This window comes from Tachysurus fulvidraco, chromosome 15 (assembly GCF_022655615.1).
Source record: "Tachysurus fulvidraco isolate hzauxx_2018 chromosome 15, HZAU_PFXX_2.0, whole genome shotgun sequence".
Taxonomy (NCBI): domain Eukaryota; kingdom Metazoa; phylum Chordata; class Actinopteri; order Siluriformes; family Bagridae; genus Tachysurus; species Tachysurus fulvidraco.
In genome coordinates, this window is record NC_062532.1 from 17,204,105 (window position 1) to 17,224,057 (window position 19,953).

The 19,953-nt window shown below is 38.2% G+C and overlaps 3 protein-coding genes and 3 non-coding genes across 8 annotated transcripts in view; 3 read left to right on the forward strand and 3 right to left on the reverse strand.

Moving 5' to 3' along the window:
- Positions 1–406: 406 nt before the first annotated feature.
- On the forward strand, positions 407–478 carry trnac-gca. The gene has a single exon. It is a non-coding gene; the product is annotated as a tRNA-Cys (tRNA).
- A 1,069-nt stretch (positions 479–1,547) lies between these two features.
- On the forward strand, positions 1,548–1,619 carry trnac-gca. The gene has a single exon. It is a non-coding gene; the product is annotated as a tRNA-Cys (tRNA).
- A 1,091-nt stretch (positions 1,620–2,710) lies between these two features.
- Positions 2,711–2,782, forward strand: trnac-gca. Its single transcript has one exon. It is a non-coding gene; the product is annotated as a tRNA-Cys (tRNA).
- Positions 2,783–7,277: 4,495 nt separating this feature from the next.
- Positions 7,278–10,513, reverse strand: arl5c (ADP-ribosylation factor-like 5C). Its single transcript, XM_027143680.2, has 6 exons — positions 10,181–10,513; positions 8,939–8,999; positions 8,612–8,759; positions 8,418–8,501; positions 8,161–8,312; positions 7,278–7,904 (listed from the first exon to the last, which is right to left on the reverse strand). Exons 1-6 carry the CDS (start codon positions 10,224–10,226, stop codon positions 7,856–7,858), a joined length of 540 nt encoding a protein of 179 aa, XP_026999481.1. The 5' UTR covers positions 10,227–10,513; the 3' UTR covers positions 7,278–7,855.
- Positions 10,514–14,390: 3,877 nt separating this feature from the next.
- LOC125138873 (voltage-dependent L-type calcium channel subunit beta-1-like) lies at positions 14,391–18,606 on the reverse strand. The gene has a single exon (XM_047801159.1). The coding sequence runs from the start codon at positions 17,034–17,036 to the stop codon at positions 16,515–16,517; it is 522 nt and encodes a 173-aa protein (XP_047657115.1). The 5' UTR covers positions 17,037–18,606; the 3' UTR covers positions 14,391–16,514.
- Positions 18,607–18,754: 148 nt separating this feature from the next.
- LOC113641169 (calcium channel, voltage-dependent, beta 1 subunit) overlaps positions 18,755–19,953 on the reverse strand; it is a 28,464-nt gene continuing 27,265 nt past the window's right edge. For all 3 annotated transcript variants that reach the window (XM_027143737.2, XM_027143736.2, XM_027143732.2), the window contains 3 exons: positions 19,685–19,836; positions 19,460–19,555; positions 18,755–19,369 (listed from right to left, as the gene is read on the reverse strand). In XM_027143737.2, coding sequence (XP_026999538.1) covers positions 19,091–19,369; positions 19,460–19,555; positions 19,685–19,836 — 527 coding nt within the window. In that variant the 3' untranslated portion in view covers positions 18,755–19,090. The remainder of the gene's footprint in view (positions 19,370–19,459; positions 19,556–19,684; positions 19,837–19,953) is intronic.

Consider the following 19,953-nt stretch of genomic DNA (forward strand, 5'->3'; position numbering starts at 1 on the left):
AAACACACATGTTGTCAGTTGAAGTTGCTTGAAGCGGCTTGAAACGGCTTGTAGCGGCTTGAAGCGGCTTGTAGCGGCTTGAATTGACTTGAAGTTGCCAAAATGCATGTGGAATTACAACATGTGAAGATTTATCTTGTCTATAAAGCTGCAACTGACCACAGGTTTTATAAAAAACACTCCCCCAGACCATGGAACGACCTTTACTGACAGAGATTGGTTTCATTGTTAAAAATATTCCTCAAAGAACAAGAACTAATGGCCCCAGCATGAATCCATGTTACCCTTTCTGATTGATCCATGAGCCATTGATCGAATTTTAATATGACAAGATCACTTGCTTTAGAAAGCTAGCCATTTAAAACACACCTGTTGTCAGTTGAAGCTGCTTGTTGATGATGCACCTGGGGGTATAGCTCAGTGGTAGAGCATTTGACTGCAGATCAAGAGGTCCCCGGTTCAACTCAGGGTGCTCCCTTCTGGACTTCACTGCCAATACTTGCATGGAAATGGACAGTATATACTTGGTGATCTTGTCTATATCCTTACTGACTGCTTTATTAGAAACACTTATACTCTTCACTTCCAAAATGCACATGGAAATACATGTGATGATTTATCTTGTCTATAAAGCTGCAACTGACAACAGGTTTTATAAAAAACACTCCCCCAGACCATGGAACGACCTTTACTGACAGAGATTGGTTTCATTGTTAAAAATATTCCTCAAAGAACAAGACCTAATGGCCCCAGCATGAATCCATGTTACCCTTTCTGATTGATCATGAGCCATTGGTCGAATATGATTATGACAAGATCAATTGCCATTTAAAACACACATGTTGTCAGTTGAAGTTGCTTGAAGCGGCTTGAAACGGCTTGTAGCGGCTTGAAGCGGCTTGTAGCGGCTTGAATTGACTCGAAGTTGCCAAAATGCATGTGGAATTACAACATGTGAAGATTTATCTTGTCTATAAAGCTGCAACTGACAAAAGGTTTTTTTAAACAACACTCCCCCAGACCATGGAACGACCTTTACTGACAGAGATTGGTTTCATTGTAAAAATATTCCTCAAAGAACAAGAACTAATGGCCCCAGCATGAATCCATGTTACCCTTTCTGATTGATCCATGAGCCATTGGTCGAATATGATTATGACAAGATCACTTGCTTTAGAAAGCTAGCCATTTAAAACACACCAGTTGTCAGTTGAAGCTGCTTGATGATGATGCAACTGCGGGTATAGCATGTGGAAATACAACATGTGATTATTTATCTTGTCTATAAAGCTGCAACTGACAACAGGTTTTATCAACAACACTCCCCCAGACCATGGAACGACCCTTACTGACAGAGATTGGCTTCATTGTAAAAATATTCCTCAACGAACAAGAACTAATGGCCCCAGCATGAATCCATGTTACCCTTTCTGATTGATCCAAGAGACATTGGTCCAATATGATTATGACAAGATCACTTGCTTTAGAAAGCTAGCCATTTAAAACACACCTGTTGTCAGTTGAAGTTGCTTGATGATGATGCACCTGGGGGTATAGCTCAGTAGCAGAGCATTTGACTGCAGATCAAGAGGTCCCCGGTTCAACTCCGGGTGCCCCCTTCTGGACTTCACTGCCAATACTTGCATGGAAATGGACAGTATATACTTGGTGATCTTGTCTATATGCTTACTGACTGCTTTATTAGAAACACTTATACTCTTCACTTCCAAAATGCACATGGAAATACATGTGATGATTTATCTTGTCTATAAAGCTGCAACTGACAACAGGTTTTATAAACAACACTCCCCCAGACCATGGAACGGCCTTTACTGACAGAGATTGGTTTCATTGTTAAAAATATTCCCCAAAGAACAAGAACTAATGGCCCCAGCATGAATCCATGTTACCCTTTCTGATTGATCCATGAGCCATTGGTCGAATATGATTATGACAAGATCACTTGCTTTAGAAAGCTAGCCATTTAAAACACACCTGTTGTCAGTTGAAGCTGCTTGATGATGATGCAACTGAGGGTATAGCATGTGGAAATACAACATGTGATTATTTATCTTGTCTATAAAGCTGCCACTGACAACAGGTTTTATAAACAACACTCCCCCAGACCATGGAACGACCTTTACTGACAGAGATTGGTTTCATTGTTAAAAATATTCCTCAAAGAACAAGAACTAATGGCCCCAGCATGAATCCATGTTACCCTTTCTGATTGATCCATGAGCCATTGATCGAATATGAATATGACAAGATCAATTGCCATTTAAAACACACATGTTGTCAGTTGAAGTTGCTTGAAGCGGCTTGAAGCGGCTTGAAGTTGCTTGTAGCGGCTTGAAGCTGCTTGAAGCGGCTTGAAGTTGCTTGAAGCGGATTGAAGCTGCCAAAATGCATGTGGAAATACAACATGTGATTATTTATCTTGTCTGGAAAGCTGCCACTGGACAACAGGTTTTATAAACAACACTCCCCCAGACCATGGAACGACCGTTACTGACAGAGATTGGTTTCATTGTAAAAATATTCCTCAAAGAACAAGAACTAATGGCCGCAGCATGAATCCATGTTACCCTTTCTGATTGATCCATGAGCCATTGGTCGAATATGATTATGACAAGATCACTTGCTTTAGAAAGCTAGCCATTTAAAACACACCTGTTGTCAGTTGAAGCTGCTTGATGATGATGCACCTGGGGGTATAGCTCAGTGGTAGAGCATTTGACTGCAGATCAAGAGGTCCCCGGTTCAACTCCGGGTGTCCCCTTCTGGACTACACTGCCAATACTCGCATGGAAATGAACAGTATATACTTGGGGATCTTGTCTATACCCTTACTGACTGCTTTATTAGAAACACTTATACTCTTCACTTCCAAAATGCACATGGAAATACATGTGATGATTTATCTTGTCTATAAAGCTGCCACTGACAACAGGTTTTATAAACAACACTCCCCCAGACCATGGAACTACCTTTACTGACAGAGATTGGTTTCATTGTAAAAATATTCCTCAAAGAACAAGAACTAATGGCCCCAGCATGAATCCATGTTACCCTTTCTGATTGATCCATGAGCCATTGGTCGAATATGATCATGACAAGATCATTTGCCATTTAAAACACACCTGTTGTCAGTTGAAGTTGCTTGAAGCAGCTTGAAGCGGCTTGAAGTAGCTTGAAGCGGCTTGAAGCTGCTCGTATATGGAATAAAAACACTATCTCAGGTCTATCTCATCACGCTACAGACTGCAGTGATGACCTCCTAAACAGCTGTATTCTTTAAGCACCTAATGTAACCTTACTCTGAGAGCTAATCTTACTTACTATAGTTAACCTATCTCTGTAATATTACTCCTCTCTGTTATTAGTGATAACTAACCCTTAAACATGTCCGAATTTGGAAAGAAAAACCAACTTACCTGAGACGATGAGCAGTGTTGTAATGTAACGGAGTAAAAACACTTCGTTACTGTACTTAAGTAGAAATGTCACGTATCTGTACTTTACTTTGCTATTAAAATTTATGTCAACTTTCCTAGATAAAATGTATACTTTTACTCCGTTATATTTCCACTAAGCATCTTCGTTACTACAAAATAGAATCAGAAGAAATGTGTGTGACTGCAATAAGAGAGGTTTGGTGAATCACTACTCCTAGATTGCATTGCACGCTGTACGGAGAAGCACAGGTACGCGCAGCATGCACGCACAGTCAGAGCTGGAGGCGTTAATGTATAACGTTAATCGGAAAGCTGCAAATACAGCAACCAAAAGCAGTGAAATTTCACTATTCTTATTAACAGAGTTGTAGCACAAACAAAATATTAATGCAAACTATCCATACAGTACTAAATAAAAATAAAATTTATTGATTTGGTCTTTGTGAATATTTGTTTTTTAATGACTGCATTCATTGGACACACTGTTTGTAGAGAATGCACACATACATGAACTGATTTGATTCAAGACTGGCATCATTACATCACGCATAAAATTTTGGTGTCCACTTTTGCCATTTAATAATACCATAACTTTTGGCTTACTATGTAGTCATATAATATATAATATAAAACTCTTCTTGTTTTAAATTCTCACTGAGGGCTAAAACCCCTAAAGATGAAACCCTAGAACCGCCCCTGCTCTTATACCTACCGAAAATCACTGAAATTTTACTTTTACTTCAAATACTTAAGTACATTGAATATCAGAAAATGACTTTTGATACTTAAGTACAGTAAATATCAGATACTTTAAGACTTTTACTTGAGTAGTATTCTAAAAGGTGACTTTCACTTCTACCAACGGTTTTTTCTAGTATGATACTTTTACTCAAGTATTGCTTTCTAATACTTTGTACCACACTGACGATGAGTGAGCGCTTGGCTGCTGATCCGCCATTTCGCCAGTGGTTTAAAAGAGGGCGGGGCGCTTGCGCACTTCGTGGAATCGATTCATCTTCCCTCGGATAGTAATGCCTGTAAACGTGATGACGTATTTTTGACAGTTGTTTCGCAGACCGTTTTTGTGTGTGAAAAAGAGGTGTTGTGAAAACAAGCGTTGTGTGTGTAAACTGTCAGAGTCGTACATTTTGGAGTTGTATTTGAACAAACACACAAAATCTCGTATCTGTAAACTGTCATGGCCGTACATTTTGGGATCCAACTCCGCAAAATTAAAATTTACACACAAATGCTGAATTACGTACGATTATTATTGACAGTGTTTTTATTCCATACTTGTAGCGGCTTGAAGCGGCTTGAAGCTGCTCGAAGCTGCTTGAAGCGGCTTGAAGTTGCCAAAATGCATGTTGAATTACAACATGTGAAGATTTATCTTGTCTATAAAGCTGCAACTGACAACAGGTTTTATAAACAACACTCCCCAGACCATGGAATGACCTTTACTGACAGAGATTGGTTACATTGTAAAAATATTCCTCAAAGAACAAGACCTCTGCCACCTGTAGGAACAGTTTTCCTCACATAACAAGAACTAATGGCCCCAGCTTGAATCCATGTTACCCTTTCTAATTGATACATGAGCTTTTGGTCGAATTTGATCATGACAAATTAAAATGCTTTAGAAAGCTAGCCTTTAAATAGATCTGTTGTCATTCGCAGTTGCTTGAAACTGCATGCAATTCGGTGAATAGCTCAGTGGATGTCATTTGACTGTAAATCAAGGGGTCCCCGATTCAACTCCGGGTGCCCCCTAATGGACTTGCAATGTGGAACTTTTAAGACTCACACTCTTCACTGCCAAAATGCACATGGGAATATAACATAAGATGAAGGATCTTGTCTATTCACTTACTTACTCACAGTTACAATTCCCCCCAGACCATTGAACCACTTCCACCAGGGAGGAGGTCCTCACTTGTGAGGGGCCAGATCCATTTTCCCCATTTTGACTTGATTCATGAGCCTTCGGTTAAAAAATCTTTAGAAAGCTAGCTCTTTAAAACACTCATTACGTATGCTTAAAATGGGGATATAGCTCAGTGGTAGAGCATTTGTTTATATATGAAGGGGTCCATGGTTCTAATCCAGCTGCCCTGTACAGTCCTTGCCATGTGTGACCTCATACTCTTCATTATCAACACACACAATGAAATACAACATAAGATAAAGGATAAAATTACAGACCCATTTCAAACCTTCTGTTTATATCCAAAACAGAAAATGTGTCTGTTCAACTGTGCTCCTTCATGCATGTCACTATTAGTTCTACTTGATCTACACAGGTATTTATGGACAGGCTTAAAATTTGTTTAGATTCTATGTGTGATCGATACCATTTTGTAGATTTAAATGAAGAATCCTCCAGTTTATTGCCAGTTAATTATGGGGTCCCTCAAGGATCAGTTTTAGGACCTCATTTTTTTGGGAAACATCATTAGAAGGCATGGGATTAGATTCCATTGTTATGCTGAAGATACCCATTTATATATTTCATCAAAATCAGATGCTAATGGTTTAGTTTGCATGCATCTAACCAGTCTTCTAACACACTACAATCCCTCAGAACCTCTCTGAGATCACAAAACTCAGGATTTCTGGTAGTTCGCAGAATATTGAAATATTCTAAAGGTGGTAGAATGTTTTAGTATTTAGCTCCCAAACTTTGGTATAGCCTTCCTGGTAGTGTTTGGGGCTCTTTCCCAGTTTAAATGTAGATTAAAGACATATTTCTTTAGTCAGGCATACACATAATACTTCCCATAATCTTGTGCTCTATTACATCTGATAAAATGCACATTATCTAGTGCTTGCTAATGTTATGAACAGTTGCTTTTTCTCTACCCATCCCAATGCATCCAGAGATTGTACCAGCTCCAGTTGTGTTCTGTGTCATGAAGATTTTGGACCTTCATTGAGATTAGGCCAACCCCTTCATTGAGATTAGGCCAACCCTGTGAGAATCTAAAGATGTACCAGCTTCAGTTGTGTGCTGTGTCATGAAGATTTTGGACTCCGGCAGGGTATACAACACCTCACAAATGACAAAAATTATAGGCACAAGATTTCTGACCCTAATGCCTCATTTTGCACAGGAACTACACTTCTTCTCTGCTCACTTTGAAGTGAGAGCAATTAAGACGTTCACATCACCCACATTCACCTCCAACAGATAAGGGCCCCTATTCATAGTGCAGGAACACGGGGGGAGGGATGTGCTCAGGGCTGTTAACTCTGTCCAGGCTCTGACAGAGTAAGAGAAAGTGTGCTCAGAGAATGTGCTGACCAGCTTACTGCAGTCTTCACAAAGATCTTCAATCTGAATCTGTCTACAGTCGCTATATCTTCCTGTCTGAAGTCAGTAACAATAATCCGGTTATCGAACAAAACAGTCACTAGAGGGCTCAATGATAACTGCCCAATTACACTAGTCTAGTCATTATGAAATGCTTTGAGAGAACACAACAAAACCGCCCTCCCCGACACTTTTGAACCACACCCGTTTGCATATAGAGAAAATAGGTATGTAGAAGACCATACCATACATATCGCACTACTTCACCTAGAACAACAGGGAAACTGCGTGCGGATGCTGTTCGTCAACTATACCTCTGCTTTCAACACAGTAGACCAATTGTATAAAGAAATGCATAGTTATTGCCCACCTTGCAGATAGTTATATCAAATTATTTGCAAGCTACATTACAGCTCATCATTTGAAACATACCTGAAAGTCTTTGTATGACTAATTCCTCTAGTTTACCAGTAAAACACTTCTTTGAAATTAAACCATTTAGACTGTTTATTTCACAATATTTTATTTGTACAAAAACAACCAGAAAATATAGTATGATTAAGCAGCTTTCAATTTCAAAATGTCAATACCTGTTTACTGGAATTAGGTCCATCAAACACAAATAACATCCTAATAAATATCTGAAGTAATGCTTGAAGCATAAAAACTGAGCACCAACATCCATAAGAATTTATCACCAAATACTATTGGGCTGTGCTTGGGTAGTGGTCCGTACTCTCAAGTAGTATAGTTGTGCCACAGGCCAAAATTCACAGTTCTTTCGGATTTCAGAAAATCAGTGCAAATTCTCCCACACTGGACAACACAATCTGTTTGTAATGTTAACAATGTGACCTCTAAAATGAAGACATAACTTGCACACATGTACATGTCAGTATAAGGACATATATTGCATGTCCAGGGTTCAATCCACCTGTAGTTGAAGTTGTATGCCATGGTACGTCCAGGTAGTTTGAATAGGGCTCCGAAAAAGCCGCAACATCAACTCAGAGTTTGCTGACACTGTAGGCACATTTGGGACAGAAACTCTGGCTCTGCAGAGTTACTATGAACTTCTTCCAGCCTAATTTGCTACAACCCGGGAACGCATCCAGTCCAGACTAGCTGGTAAACTAGAGAGGGTAGAAAAAAGATTCAAAAAATTAGATGCCATACCACAGAAATATAATCTAGGATAATAAGAAGATAGGATCTAAAATAGATAGTAACAGTACTGAAAATACTGAAATACATGCATAATGATGTTAAAAACATCATTTCCACTTCAAACACTGCCTATCTTTACTCAGTCACGGTAATTTGCACTGATCTTACATCAATACCACTGACCAAAAAATAAATAAACAAAAATAAAAAACACACTCTTACCCCTCTCCAGTTAAGGCACAGCAGGCCTGGACATGCCAGGAGTGAGCTGTGAGAGAACTGAGAGTAAGACTCTGGGAAATCTCTGCTGCTGTCATGCTGTTCTTCATGTCCTGCTTATTGGCTAACACCAGCACTGAAGCATTCTGCAGATCCTGGATTGGGAGTTTAGATTTACATTATATATTGGCAGTTAATCATGTCATGGCAACAGCACATCAATGCCATGAAGAAAATAGTGTAAATTAATATCCGCTCACCTCATGCGCAAGCATTCTATGTAGTTCCTCTTTTGTAAGAGTCAAACGCTCCCGATCTGTGCTATCTACTACCAGAATCACAATCTGCCAGTAGGAAAAAGAGTGTTAGTCAGTCACAGTTTTAGCCAAGCAAGAATTAAAAGGACTGATACATATGTCCGTCTGTCTGCATGTCTGTCTGTTCGATCACTTACCTCTGTATTGCAGAAATATGTGTTCCAGCTGGCTCGAAGAGTCTCCTGTCCCCCAATGTCCCAAACAAGGAAGCGTGTTTTCTTGACAGAAATTTCCTCCACGTTACTGCCAATAGTAGGAGAGGTATGGACAGCTTCTTTAGTCAAACTAAAATGAGAGAGAGAGAGAGAGAGAGAGAGAGAGAGAGAGAGAGAGAGAGACATTAATACATACATTACATAAATCACCTAAATATTGTAGCTCTAAAACAATAGACCATTAAAACAAAGCTCTCTAAGTCATTTTGACTAAAATCTGAATATTTATTTATTGATAAAAACACTTACAACTGGTAGAGAATTGTAGTCTTTCCTGCATTATCCAAGCCCACAATGATAACCTTGTGATCTGGAAGATATTACATTTACAATTTAAATTTATAGCATTTTGGCTGAGCAATTTATAGCATTTTTACTGAGCATTTTTACTGAGCAATCTTGTCCTGAGTTTCTAAAACCCACAACTTCTGTTCGGTAGTCCTACACATTAGCCACTACACTACCACATGGTTAATTTTTTGATCTCAATATTATGAATACAACTCACCATAGTTATGGTGAACGGCATAAACCTCTGGCTAAGAACTTTGACTTAGTTTTTAGTTAGTTTGACTTAAACAGTAAACAATCATGCAGTTTCAACGTGACATTGTTATGTAGATAAAAAAAAATTATGTAAGTGACTTGATTATCTGGGTTACACAGGTGAAGAGAACGGAACATCTTATCTGGGTTGCACAGGTGAATACAACAGAAAAATGCCCTGTACTGATAATTGTGTATTACAGGACATTGCGATTGAGAAATGCCAAATACTTCTTACTGACAATGATTTACCGAAGTCTCCTGGTAGAGTTAAGGAGATTCAATTTAACTAGGAATTCCTCTGTCAACTTTATCCTTGAGCTCTAAACTTTAAAAATAGTTCCAGAACTAGTAGGAAATTGTCCTATAAACAAAAACAAATAATAAAATGATAATGACTACCACAACAACTATTAGTTTATTTAAAAAAAACAGAAAAAAGTACTTTATTGCAATGATGACGGCAAAAGCAGCATTTAATCAGTTTATTTAGGTCAGTCAGTGCTTCTCAAACTTCCTGCAGCCATGGAGGGCTTTAACTGTACTGACTGTATAGACTCTTTGTTTAAATATGTACTAATATTAATTAAATTAACTCTGTAATTAAATTAAATACAACATTTAATTTTTATTATTACATAGTTCAGATTTAATTAAATATGTACTAATATGTACTAATGCTATTTATCTCCGAATTTTTATATTTTTAATTCCTGAAATCTAGTTGACATTTCTTCAAAATGAAACCACATTATTTAATTCCAAAGAGCAATCATCATATAGTTAGTTAGTTAAATTTTAGGATTAAGTAATAAGCACTTGGTAATGGTGGGTTGTTATCTACACTACTAGATGAAAGAAAGAAACAAACAAACCCCTTAGCAGTGCTTCACAGACCTCAATCTAAGAGCCACCAGATTAAAAACAAACAATTAAAAGCCTTACCTCTGTCTCCGAACACAGCCATCAGTTTGGCAAAAAGAAGTCCCATTTTCTTGACAAAATTGTGAATCACAATTCAGTTCAGATCTAAAACTTAGATCTCTTTTGTCTAAATATCCTTCTTGAAATTCTTCAAGTCTGTTCGACGTCTGTTTCAATACCGACGCTGATATTTTTCCCTGCACTTCCACGTCCAGTCCGATTAAACACACGAAAGCAAAACCAACCCTTTACGTGGGTTTTGGTTTTGGTGACGAGAGACTCACCGATTTTCTACTGATTCATGGAGAATTCTTTCCATTTCTGGTGGGCGGGGTCAAACTTGACGCACAACGTGACGCAGCGCACAGAATGCGTAAAAACATCACGTCCGATTGGGCCATCTATGGAAATGACGCCCTGACTTCAAAGGGGAAAAAAATCTACTTCCATATATGGGCGGAGCACGGGTGTTGATTATAAATTGTATGGGGTTTTTTGCGCACGTGTGGGGAATTCAGGAGGAACTGAGAGTTCAGAATAAACTAAAGTGAAAGAAGCATGCCATGGGATTCCCGGTACTCTTAAAGAGTCCGGCATACATTTTACAGAATTTCCCATAAACACATTATGTTTATGATCATATCACCAGGTCCTGTTTTTTATTACTATATGACAAACAACAGAATCAGACATTTTTGTGTCAGACAGAAACAAGATGACCTGGAGATTCTAACGTGAGCGAGCATTCTGGATTGGCTGCAGAGATGTTTGATAGTGCTATTTATGAGGGAGCATGGTAGCCTAGTGTTTAAGGTGTTGGACTACTGATCAGAAGGTGATGAGTTTGAATCTCGGGTCCACCAAGCTGCCACTGCTGGGCCCCTGAGCAAGGCCCTCAACCCTCCAGTTGTGTAAATTGAAATATATATAAGTCACTCTGGATAAGAGTGTCTGCTAAATGCTGTAAATGGAGAGTTTGAGTTTACTGGTTCAGTTGAGATGACAAGTTTGCTGTTCCTGTACCTTAAATGCTTGAGTTCTCATATGTCAGCAACTAGTGAGTCAGATGACTGTGATAGTCATGGTAATGATACTCCAACTTGTGATTTTCTTGTATGGAGTTTGGGATACTGGATCACAGCTTTCTGATTGTCGCTTGGGTTTAAGGATTTCTGGGTATTCAGAGGTTTTTTAAGCCTCAGCACTGAAGGATCGTGATTTTAGCACTCAAGTAGATGTTCCTGCTACCAAAATGGAGGGGAATATTGCCACTTTGGCTTGGCAAAGGGATTGTTGTTCCTTTTGACATACATTAAAGCTTCAGTTCAATATTGATGGACTTCCTCTTTTTAGAAGCTCCAAACGTCAATTTCAGCCAATTCTACCTTTAGTTGATTGTGAACAGTAAATCCCCATCCCCATTTTTTTTGTTATAGACTTGGCACACTTGCTGACTAATTAAACATTCTTCCATTGTAAAGTACATCAAGTACTTGTCTTTAATTTTGGGTATGTACCTGCTTGTGCCTTTGTAAAGAATACTCACAAAGGCACAAAACCACAATGGTTATTCCGGGTGTGACTAATATCGGGGAGTGGAAAAACAAGATGACGTTCCATGAAACAAATGTCAAAATATGAACTGTTGCAGATTTTGATGCATTGCTTGATGACAAATGTACTTTAAGTGGCATAACTAAAATGTTCTCAATGTTCTATTAAACTATATGCACAATAACAATAATTGTTGACAGAAAAAAACTGGCTGAACTAGAGTTAGAAGTGAAAGTACTCTCTTTGGAGGTACAGGGTTTCATAAGATGTCAGCTACCAATTGCTCCACATTACCTCTGTCACTCCCTGATAAAGAATTGGATGAGTTAGACAGTGGGTGATATTTTTGTAACCTGCCCATGTTCAGTGCAAGTATGTATCAAACCCTTCATTTGTGTGCTTGTGGGAGAAGCACGCAATGGAAGGATGCTGGCCTGTGCTCTAACCATCAAGCTGGCCTCTGAGATGAACTGGGCAAACTGAAGAAACTGAAAGATGTGCATCAACAGAAAATGTTAGTCAGTAGAAAAACAAAGTTTTGGTCAGTAGAAAATGTAGAAAATTCTTAAAATGGAAATTATAGTGTAATTTTAGTTTTGGTATAATATATCTTATTTATGTTTATATATATTTGTATATTTTTCAACCCGACTGAAAAAAATGCCAAAGAAAGTGTTAATAGTTTTTTTTCAATTAACAAAATGAAAAGTAAATGAAAATCAATATTTCATGGAAGTGGACTTCATGGAAGAAATGTGGCCAAAAAAACTATACCTTCAAACAGGAACCAAAGCTAAGCGACTCTGTACAAAATATGAACTGGTGTAAATAAAAACGGCAGCCGGTACTCTGGACTGATGAGTCCATCTGGAATTAAATGACAAGACAAGATTTGAGATAGCCTTCTAACACAGAAATCTGTATTTAATTCTCCAAGATGTTTGGAATGGCCTGTCTACTGAGTTCCTTCAAATACTGTGCACCTAGAAGAATTAATGCTGTTTTGCAGCGTTGTCACACCAAATTTGATCTGGATTTCTCTTCTGTCCATTTACTTTCCATTTTGTTAATTTATCCATTTTACACTTCAAATATTTTTGAAAGCATTCTTAGATTACATCATTTGCAACACCCTGTGTACATAAAACAGAATACTGCAAAAGCTTTAGGTATATTTAATACAAACATTTCTCTGCACACACACACACACACACACACACACACACACACACACACACACACACACACACACACACACACACACACACACACACACACACACAAACAAACAAAACATGTAAACTTCAGACAGACAATAAGACAGGTTCAAAACAGCACTGTGGAGCTGTGATGATGCAATGCTTCACCACTGTGTTGCCCCTGTTTAATCTGTATGGTTTACTAGAGACTGGTGTGGTTAACACTACATGTATGAACACTTGATATAAAACTTTTTACATGTCAACATCACTGTATTAAATGATAATTGCAGTTCTCTGGCACTTCAAGGATGTAACAACTGGCTTAGTCTTTAAACGTGCTATTAAATCCTCTTTACATTAAATTGTTTTTTTTATTGTGTGTGGAAAATAGAATGGCATATTTAAGCCTAATCAGCACATATGCTTTATTATTGCATAAGTGAACCTCAAAACATTCCTGACTTGAGTCATTATGCAAAAACAAGATACAAAATGTACAATAGACTTGACCACACACAGTTTAAAAGTGACTGTGTATGTTTGTGGAAAAAAGACAAAGATTATTCAGATAGCAATCCCAGCCTCAGCATGTGTAAACACCCACGCCTGCTGTTTAAGCTGAGTCATGGAAAAGGTTTCAAATGATATCAATCATAATAGAATTTTTGTTTTGTTTACTGTTATGTCAGTGTATTACACATTAACTGATCTCGTCTTGGTCTTTTGGTTTCTTATCATTCCACTTTATTTCTTTCAAAAATATTATTGTCCACAATTGTTAACAAGATCTAAATTTTTAGATGATTTGGAGAAATCAAACCTAGATATATGACTGATTATAAACACCTTTCCAGGATCCTTTACAGGATCTATGACAGGAGTAACAACAGGTAATTTATTATTTATTACAGCTATAAAGTTTTTCATTCTAAGCTTTCCACTTTGTGAACACCTTAGATCCAAGCTGACATTATAAATAGGCTTGTTGTACATTAGCTTGCTTTAGTTTAACCCCAGTTGATGGGGTGGCAAAAGGGCAAATAACTATAAAATCTTAAAAATAATTAGGATACTTTTGTTAAGTTTGGGTTAAACTTAGAAGATCCCAGAAAAAATGCTTAAACTTCATGGACACATGAGAACCACTGGTCCAAGGTGTGAGCCTGTAATCTGGGAATGACTGTGTGAATTCACACATTCAGCAAGTTGACTTCAAAACACAAAGAATCGCTTCTTCTCCCTTTTCACACCAATCTATGCCTATTCTGGTTTTCAGTTGAGAGTACTTTTGTTCTTCTCTACAGGACTTTACACTTTTTGTTCTCACCACCATGGTAACAGGACATGTTTTGTGTTGTTTAAATTAACCGTCTACTGTATGAGTCCCTTTAAACTTGTCCCCTCTACTTCCTCTCCATTACATATTAGACTCAATGAAACATTTCAAACGCAGAATTTAGTTCTGATTTAAATTTTTAATTAAAATACAGATTTACAGACAGATTAAAAACAGAAGGCAAAAAAAGCAAAAAGGAGCTACAATCTTGCACCAAAGATTACATGATTATGTTTTGTCATATATTAACAATTGCAATAACGCAACAATAACATTCATTATTAAGCTATTTTCTGGTACAGTTTCTGAATTTCATCATTAGCATGATGTCCTTTTGCAACATATGTGAGTAAAAACAGGGTCATCAAAGATATTCACTGACACTCTTCCTGCACATTAAAAGCTGCTTGAGAGTCCCGCTTTACATATACACAGACCCATGCATGTGCTCAGACAGACAGATAGAAGCACACACACACACACACACACACACACACACACACACACACACACACACACACACACACACACACACACATGCGCATGCACACACACACACACACGCACACACACACACACAAACACACACACATACACCCAAACCCTTTTCCATTTTTTTTAAATGCCCACAAAGATAGTGACATAAAAGGCAGAAGCAGGAGAAAAAGGCAGTAGAAGGTTTACCGTGTTTGTTTACACCTGTGTGTATATGTTTTTGCCTGTGCATTTCTTTGTAAAATAAGCGTGATCAATCAGTCAGATCCTTGAAGCAATAAAAATAACGGTAGACAAAGAAAAAGGGTGACACTTCTATAGCACATCCACACAACAAAAACATGTGTGGCACAGAGTTAAGACAACCCACAATGTGTAGTGGGTGTAACTTTGTGAAATTTTCTGGCACTTATCATTTGTTATGTGATTGGCATGTATATGAGACAGCTTTTCATTCCCACAGCAGTAATGCATCAGAAAAACTTTGATGAGCGCAGGAGTCAGGACAATGCCACATAAGAAATTCTACATAGCAAATATTATAGTCTCCCCTTTGTAGCCATTGATGCAGGTCTCAAAGTGCTTTAGACAATGAATTACCAACTCATGTCATGGAGGGTCATCGCTCTTCAATGTTTCCCTGCTGCTTACAACAAATAATCCAGTGTGTTGTGAGAAGGGAAACTTGAAATTGTTTAGGCAGCAAACCTCCAGGACCAAAGAGGGGGAAAAAACCCTGTTTTAGACCTTTGTTTTTAGTTGTTTAAGGTCATTCTCATTTGAAGGTGGGGGAAAAATCACATCACGATTAATAAAGCGGATTTCTAATTTAGTTTTCTTGCATAATAATACCTGTTATCACAAATAAGTTAACATTGGTCGGCTTTATTAATGTGTCAGCCACATTACTGAAACTGTTCGTACCACAAACGTGAGTTTTAGAACAGGTTACTGTACAGGCTGGAAAAACACGTAGCAGCAATAAAGCTATATCAGGCAAATGATGTAATACAGTTTCTAGCATTATAAGCATAATAAATAATATCTAAAGTAATAGAGAAAGTATATACATGAAGAATATTGGCAGTTCTTTGAGGAGAATTTTAAACTGGGAAATCCTGGTTTTTGTTAACTGGTGATACAGTTAGTGAATCCACGGACATGGTATATCTGAAGGTTAAAAGTGTAACAACTGTTACTTTTAATCTTTAATTTATATAATACAGTTCCATAATAATTGTATTGTATTGTATTGTATTGTATCCAGTCTAAGGAACTAAAGAGACTTGAGGCCCAGAATATTCTAACTGGGGATAAAGAGGCCCAGATTAAGACAGTAATAGGACATGTTACATACACCCATGCACTCACTCGCTCTCACATCCACTCATACACACGCACAAGTTTGTGGTTATATATTTTCTTAGTTTTACTGCATTGCCATTGGAAAAAGGAATTATCATTATAGTGATAAGGGTTCATGCAAGACAGCACAAAGAAAACAGGAAACAGATAAAATGGAAACAAACATGTCTTTGCTTCTCCTTCACCCTGAAAAAAGTTTATCTAAATGAAATATGAGTGTAAGCTTGGTTGGCATAATGCGCATGATGGAAAATGAACTGTACAGCATTTGCCTGTGATGGTTTTTATGGATTGTAAACATATCCAGCTTTAGACATAAACAATTGTCAACCTAAATTTCAATCCCACTAAATCCTTCATGTAATATCCGTGTCTTCCCTGTCCTCCTCTCTGGGTATTGGCTCTAGCGGATGTACACGTCTCTGTTCCACTCCTCCTGGTTTTGGTTGCGGCCTACCATGGTCTCACCAGCCTCTACGTCTTGACAGTAGCGCTCCCTCAGGTGGGCCCGCCCACGATGATGTTGATTGGTCATTGGAGGTGCAAGGTTGAGGTTCTCCTGATCTGGTTCTGCCCCCTCATCCTCCCAGGATGCCTGCCTTGGGGCATGGTGGGCAGGGTTTAACCGGCTGCGACAGGATTCTGGCTCCTCGTATGGATCCGTTTCCATGTCATCTGTGTAGGCCGAGTCACGACTGCCCTGTGTCTCCGAATCGAATGTGTCCTGTCGTGATAAGCCACGCCCCCCGGACTGTAACTGACTGCGTGAAGTGCGCAGTGGCTGCTTTCCACCCAGCTCGGTATGATAGTCCTGGGGGCAGGCCCGTTCCACGACAGGCCCCTCTCTCTTTGGCTCACTGTGCACAAGAAAAGGCCCCTGTGCCAAGCAACGCCCCCAAATCACACAATCCAGGCCAATCAGCATGCAGAAACACAAACAAAGCAGAGCAAGCAAGAAGTTAGTACAAGAATTAGAGTTTGAGATCAAATGTCAAATATATTAAAACACCACATTCCCACCATACACTAACATGCTTTTATGCTTTATTTGTCCAATGACACTAAAGAGCCATTTACAGATAAAAATATCTCCTCAGGTCCCCAGTGAAATATAACATACAATCATTAGTTGGCCTTCTTTATACGGGTTGATTGTGGGGAATTGAATAAGGCCATTAAAATGTGTATTTTTAAGCAGGAATGAACAAAGTATTCATAGTGCATTAAAGGGGCTCTTTGTATGATTATCCATTCCTTCATGTAAAGAAATGTTTGCACCTAAAATATCAGGCCTTGGTTTAGTAACGTGTAACAAATCACTACCTTATCTGAAATATTTCACACATTTGGCATGAGAGTCTGGATTATAAAGGATTTTGTATTGTTGCTTTAGCAGCAGGATTACAGCATTTGTAGTAACAACATTTAAAGCATCCTATTTAATAGAAGTACCTCAACCACAAACAAAACTTGTATTTAAAAAAATTAAAGAAAAGAAAAATAAAAGAAAAAATAGAAAAAAAAATATTTTAATTTTTTTAATCATAGGATTTAGGAAGTAAATTACCTGGGCAGTGACTCTGACTTCATCAGGTACCAAATGGATAACAAAAACTACTTAATGTAAGTTTGATATATCTTATATACGTTTATATCGGTTATTTATACTGTAAATCAATAAAAAAGTTAAGCAGAACAGAATTGTTGTACTCTAAAATTTTGTTTTGGTTAAGTACATATTGTTTAACTGCCAGTCTCAATGTTAGAAACATGACATGCTCATGCACCTGATATGACTAGAATAACCTAGAGAAAAACATTGGTCTTACCAGAGTTATATTGAAATATAGAAAGAAGAAATATAGCTAAATTAAAATTAATTAACAAATTAATTATACTAAAAAAAATAATTATAACATTATTGGATAAGCTGCCAAGTTCATAAATACATTTGACTAATCTGAAATAGCTCCCTGTTTGAAATATAGTGTCATTTAAATGGTGTAAAAGGCATCAAATAGTACACTAATTTGTTAATAGGGATTCATTTAGGAATTCAGCCATAATAAGATGCATGGACACAGGAAGACATAATGTCATTACTGTCCCCTTGTGGCCAGCATTTGTGAAACATTATTGGCGTGAAAAGAGAATTTCACCTTTCGGCTTTATAGTTTGTTATAATTTTTTGTAGTTATGTTTTATACATGTTAGGAGTTAATATCAGGGTCTGCATATTTACATGATCTCTTGCGAAAGTGTGCATTTGTGTTCTGAAAGTATTTGTGTATGACTTTCTAATTTAAACCAAGATTGTTTGATAGTGATGTGTTGGTGCTAGATGTATATGATCACATCTAACATCCTTTATCACAGGATTCACATATCTTGCTGCCATGACGACAGCTCTCCTGTCTCCTTGACAACTGTTAAGGTGGAGCCTGGGCACAGGGCTTTGTTCAAACTGCAGTCAAAACACACGCATGGCAATTTAACTTAGCAACATTGTCATCCACATGCAGATAAGACTGTTAATAAGGTAAAGAGATAAGCATGTTTTGTAAGGCTGAAGCTATGGCAACTTGGATAGGGGCAGGGATCGAGTCCGTGTTTCCCAGGCGGCAAAAGAACATTGGACAGTGGTTGGGAGGGGCAGAGAGATGAGAATTTATTGTTGTGGGCATATTTGAATGTATTTGGGGTACATAATGGGCAATAAATGCATACTGATTGCAGGACTACATAGTAGTTCAGTGTTTTTGTGTTGGGGGTATGTGCATATTCGAGCGATATATGTCAATAAGATCCTGTGAGATTCATATGAAGGAAGCACAGATAATTACGATTGCACTTATAGATTCCTATCTGTTGAGCAGCTATCTGTACTTTGATCAGTGTGTACTTTTCTTCATGCCACTGAGGAAGAGACTGCTTCTCCAACCTCTCCTTACAGCTGTGTTTTAAGCCCCTTAGCCCTTATTAAAAGGCATGTTCTTCCTCTTGGCCCTCCTTCTCAGGGTTAGAGCCATCCAGGAGCTCCAGGTTACGGCGGAGCGAGGTGAGCACCTGTACCTGCAGGTTGGAGACAGGCTCGGGTGAAGCAGCAAGTGCTGCGGTGGCCATAGTGCGGTTCAACAGTGGGTTTGGGGGATTGCTGCTTGGGGGGTGTGTAGCCTTCCAGTATGCCTCCAAATAATCCGCCAGGTGTTCACATGCATCCTCCAGCTGGTTTTCATCTAATATGATGTCAAAGAGCTCCTAAGTGGAATTTTTTTTGTGAGAAGTAGAAACAAACAAATTGAAGGATGCATATTAAAATAAGACAGTCAGACAGAAAGAAATACTCACAGGGGGACATTGTGCTAGTTTGTCTGCTGCCACCATCTGAACGTTGAGATGTTTGGCCTGAGATTTACCTCTGGACTTTATCAGCCTTTGCAGTACCTTAAAAAAACAAGCATGTACATAAAAGTCAAGGAGAGAAAGATGCATAGATAATGAAACATAAAAATTTGTAACAGTAAGATACAATTTTTGTTTGTGTTTGAATGTAGCTGAGAGAAATGTGAGTACCTTTGGAGAAGCAATCTTAATGTAAACTATTATAGGAGCCAATGATGTTTTGGCAAGTTGAGATGGATGGTTAATAGTGTCGGCATCCAGAGCCACCAGCTGCAAGGTTCTTGCCAACTCAAAGATTCTCTCTATTTCACTCTGCACCTCGGCTAAGAGAGAGAAGGAGATTTTTAAAAATGGACATTCACACGCAGATCAACACACACCCACAACCCTACAAACACCTGTTAATCAAACAAAACTTTTTAGTGGGAAAATATGGTAGT

Bases quoted from the DNA above. Each gene is read 5' to 3' on its own strand.
- LOC125138873 (XM_047801159.1), bottom strand. From the start codon at position 17,036: ATGCTGATTGGCCTGGATTGTGTGATTTGGGGGCGTTGCTTGGCACAG.
- arl5c (XM_027143680.2), bottom strand. From the start codon at position 10,226: ATGGGACTTCTTTTTGCCAAACTGATGGCTGTGTTCGGAGACAGAG. The intron at 9,000-10,180 runs GTAAGGCTTTTA...AATATCTTCCAG, and splicing joins GGCTGTGTTCGGAGACAGAG to ATCACAAGGTTATCATTGTG. The intron at 8,760-8,938 runs GTAAGTGTTTTT...CTCTCATTTTAG, and splicing joins ACTACAATTCTCTACCAGTT to TTTGACTAAAGAAGCTGTCC.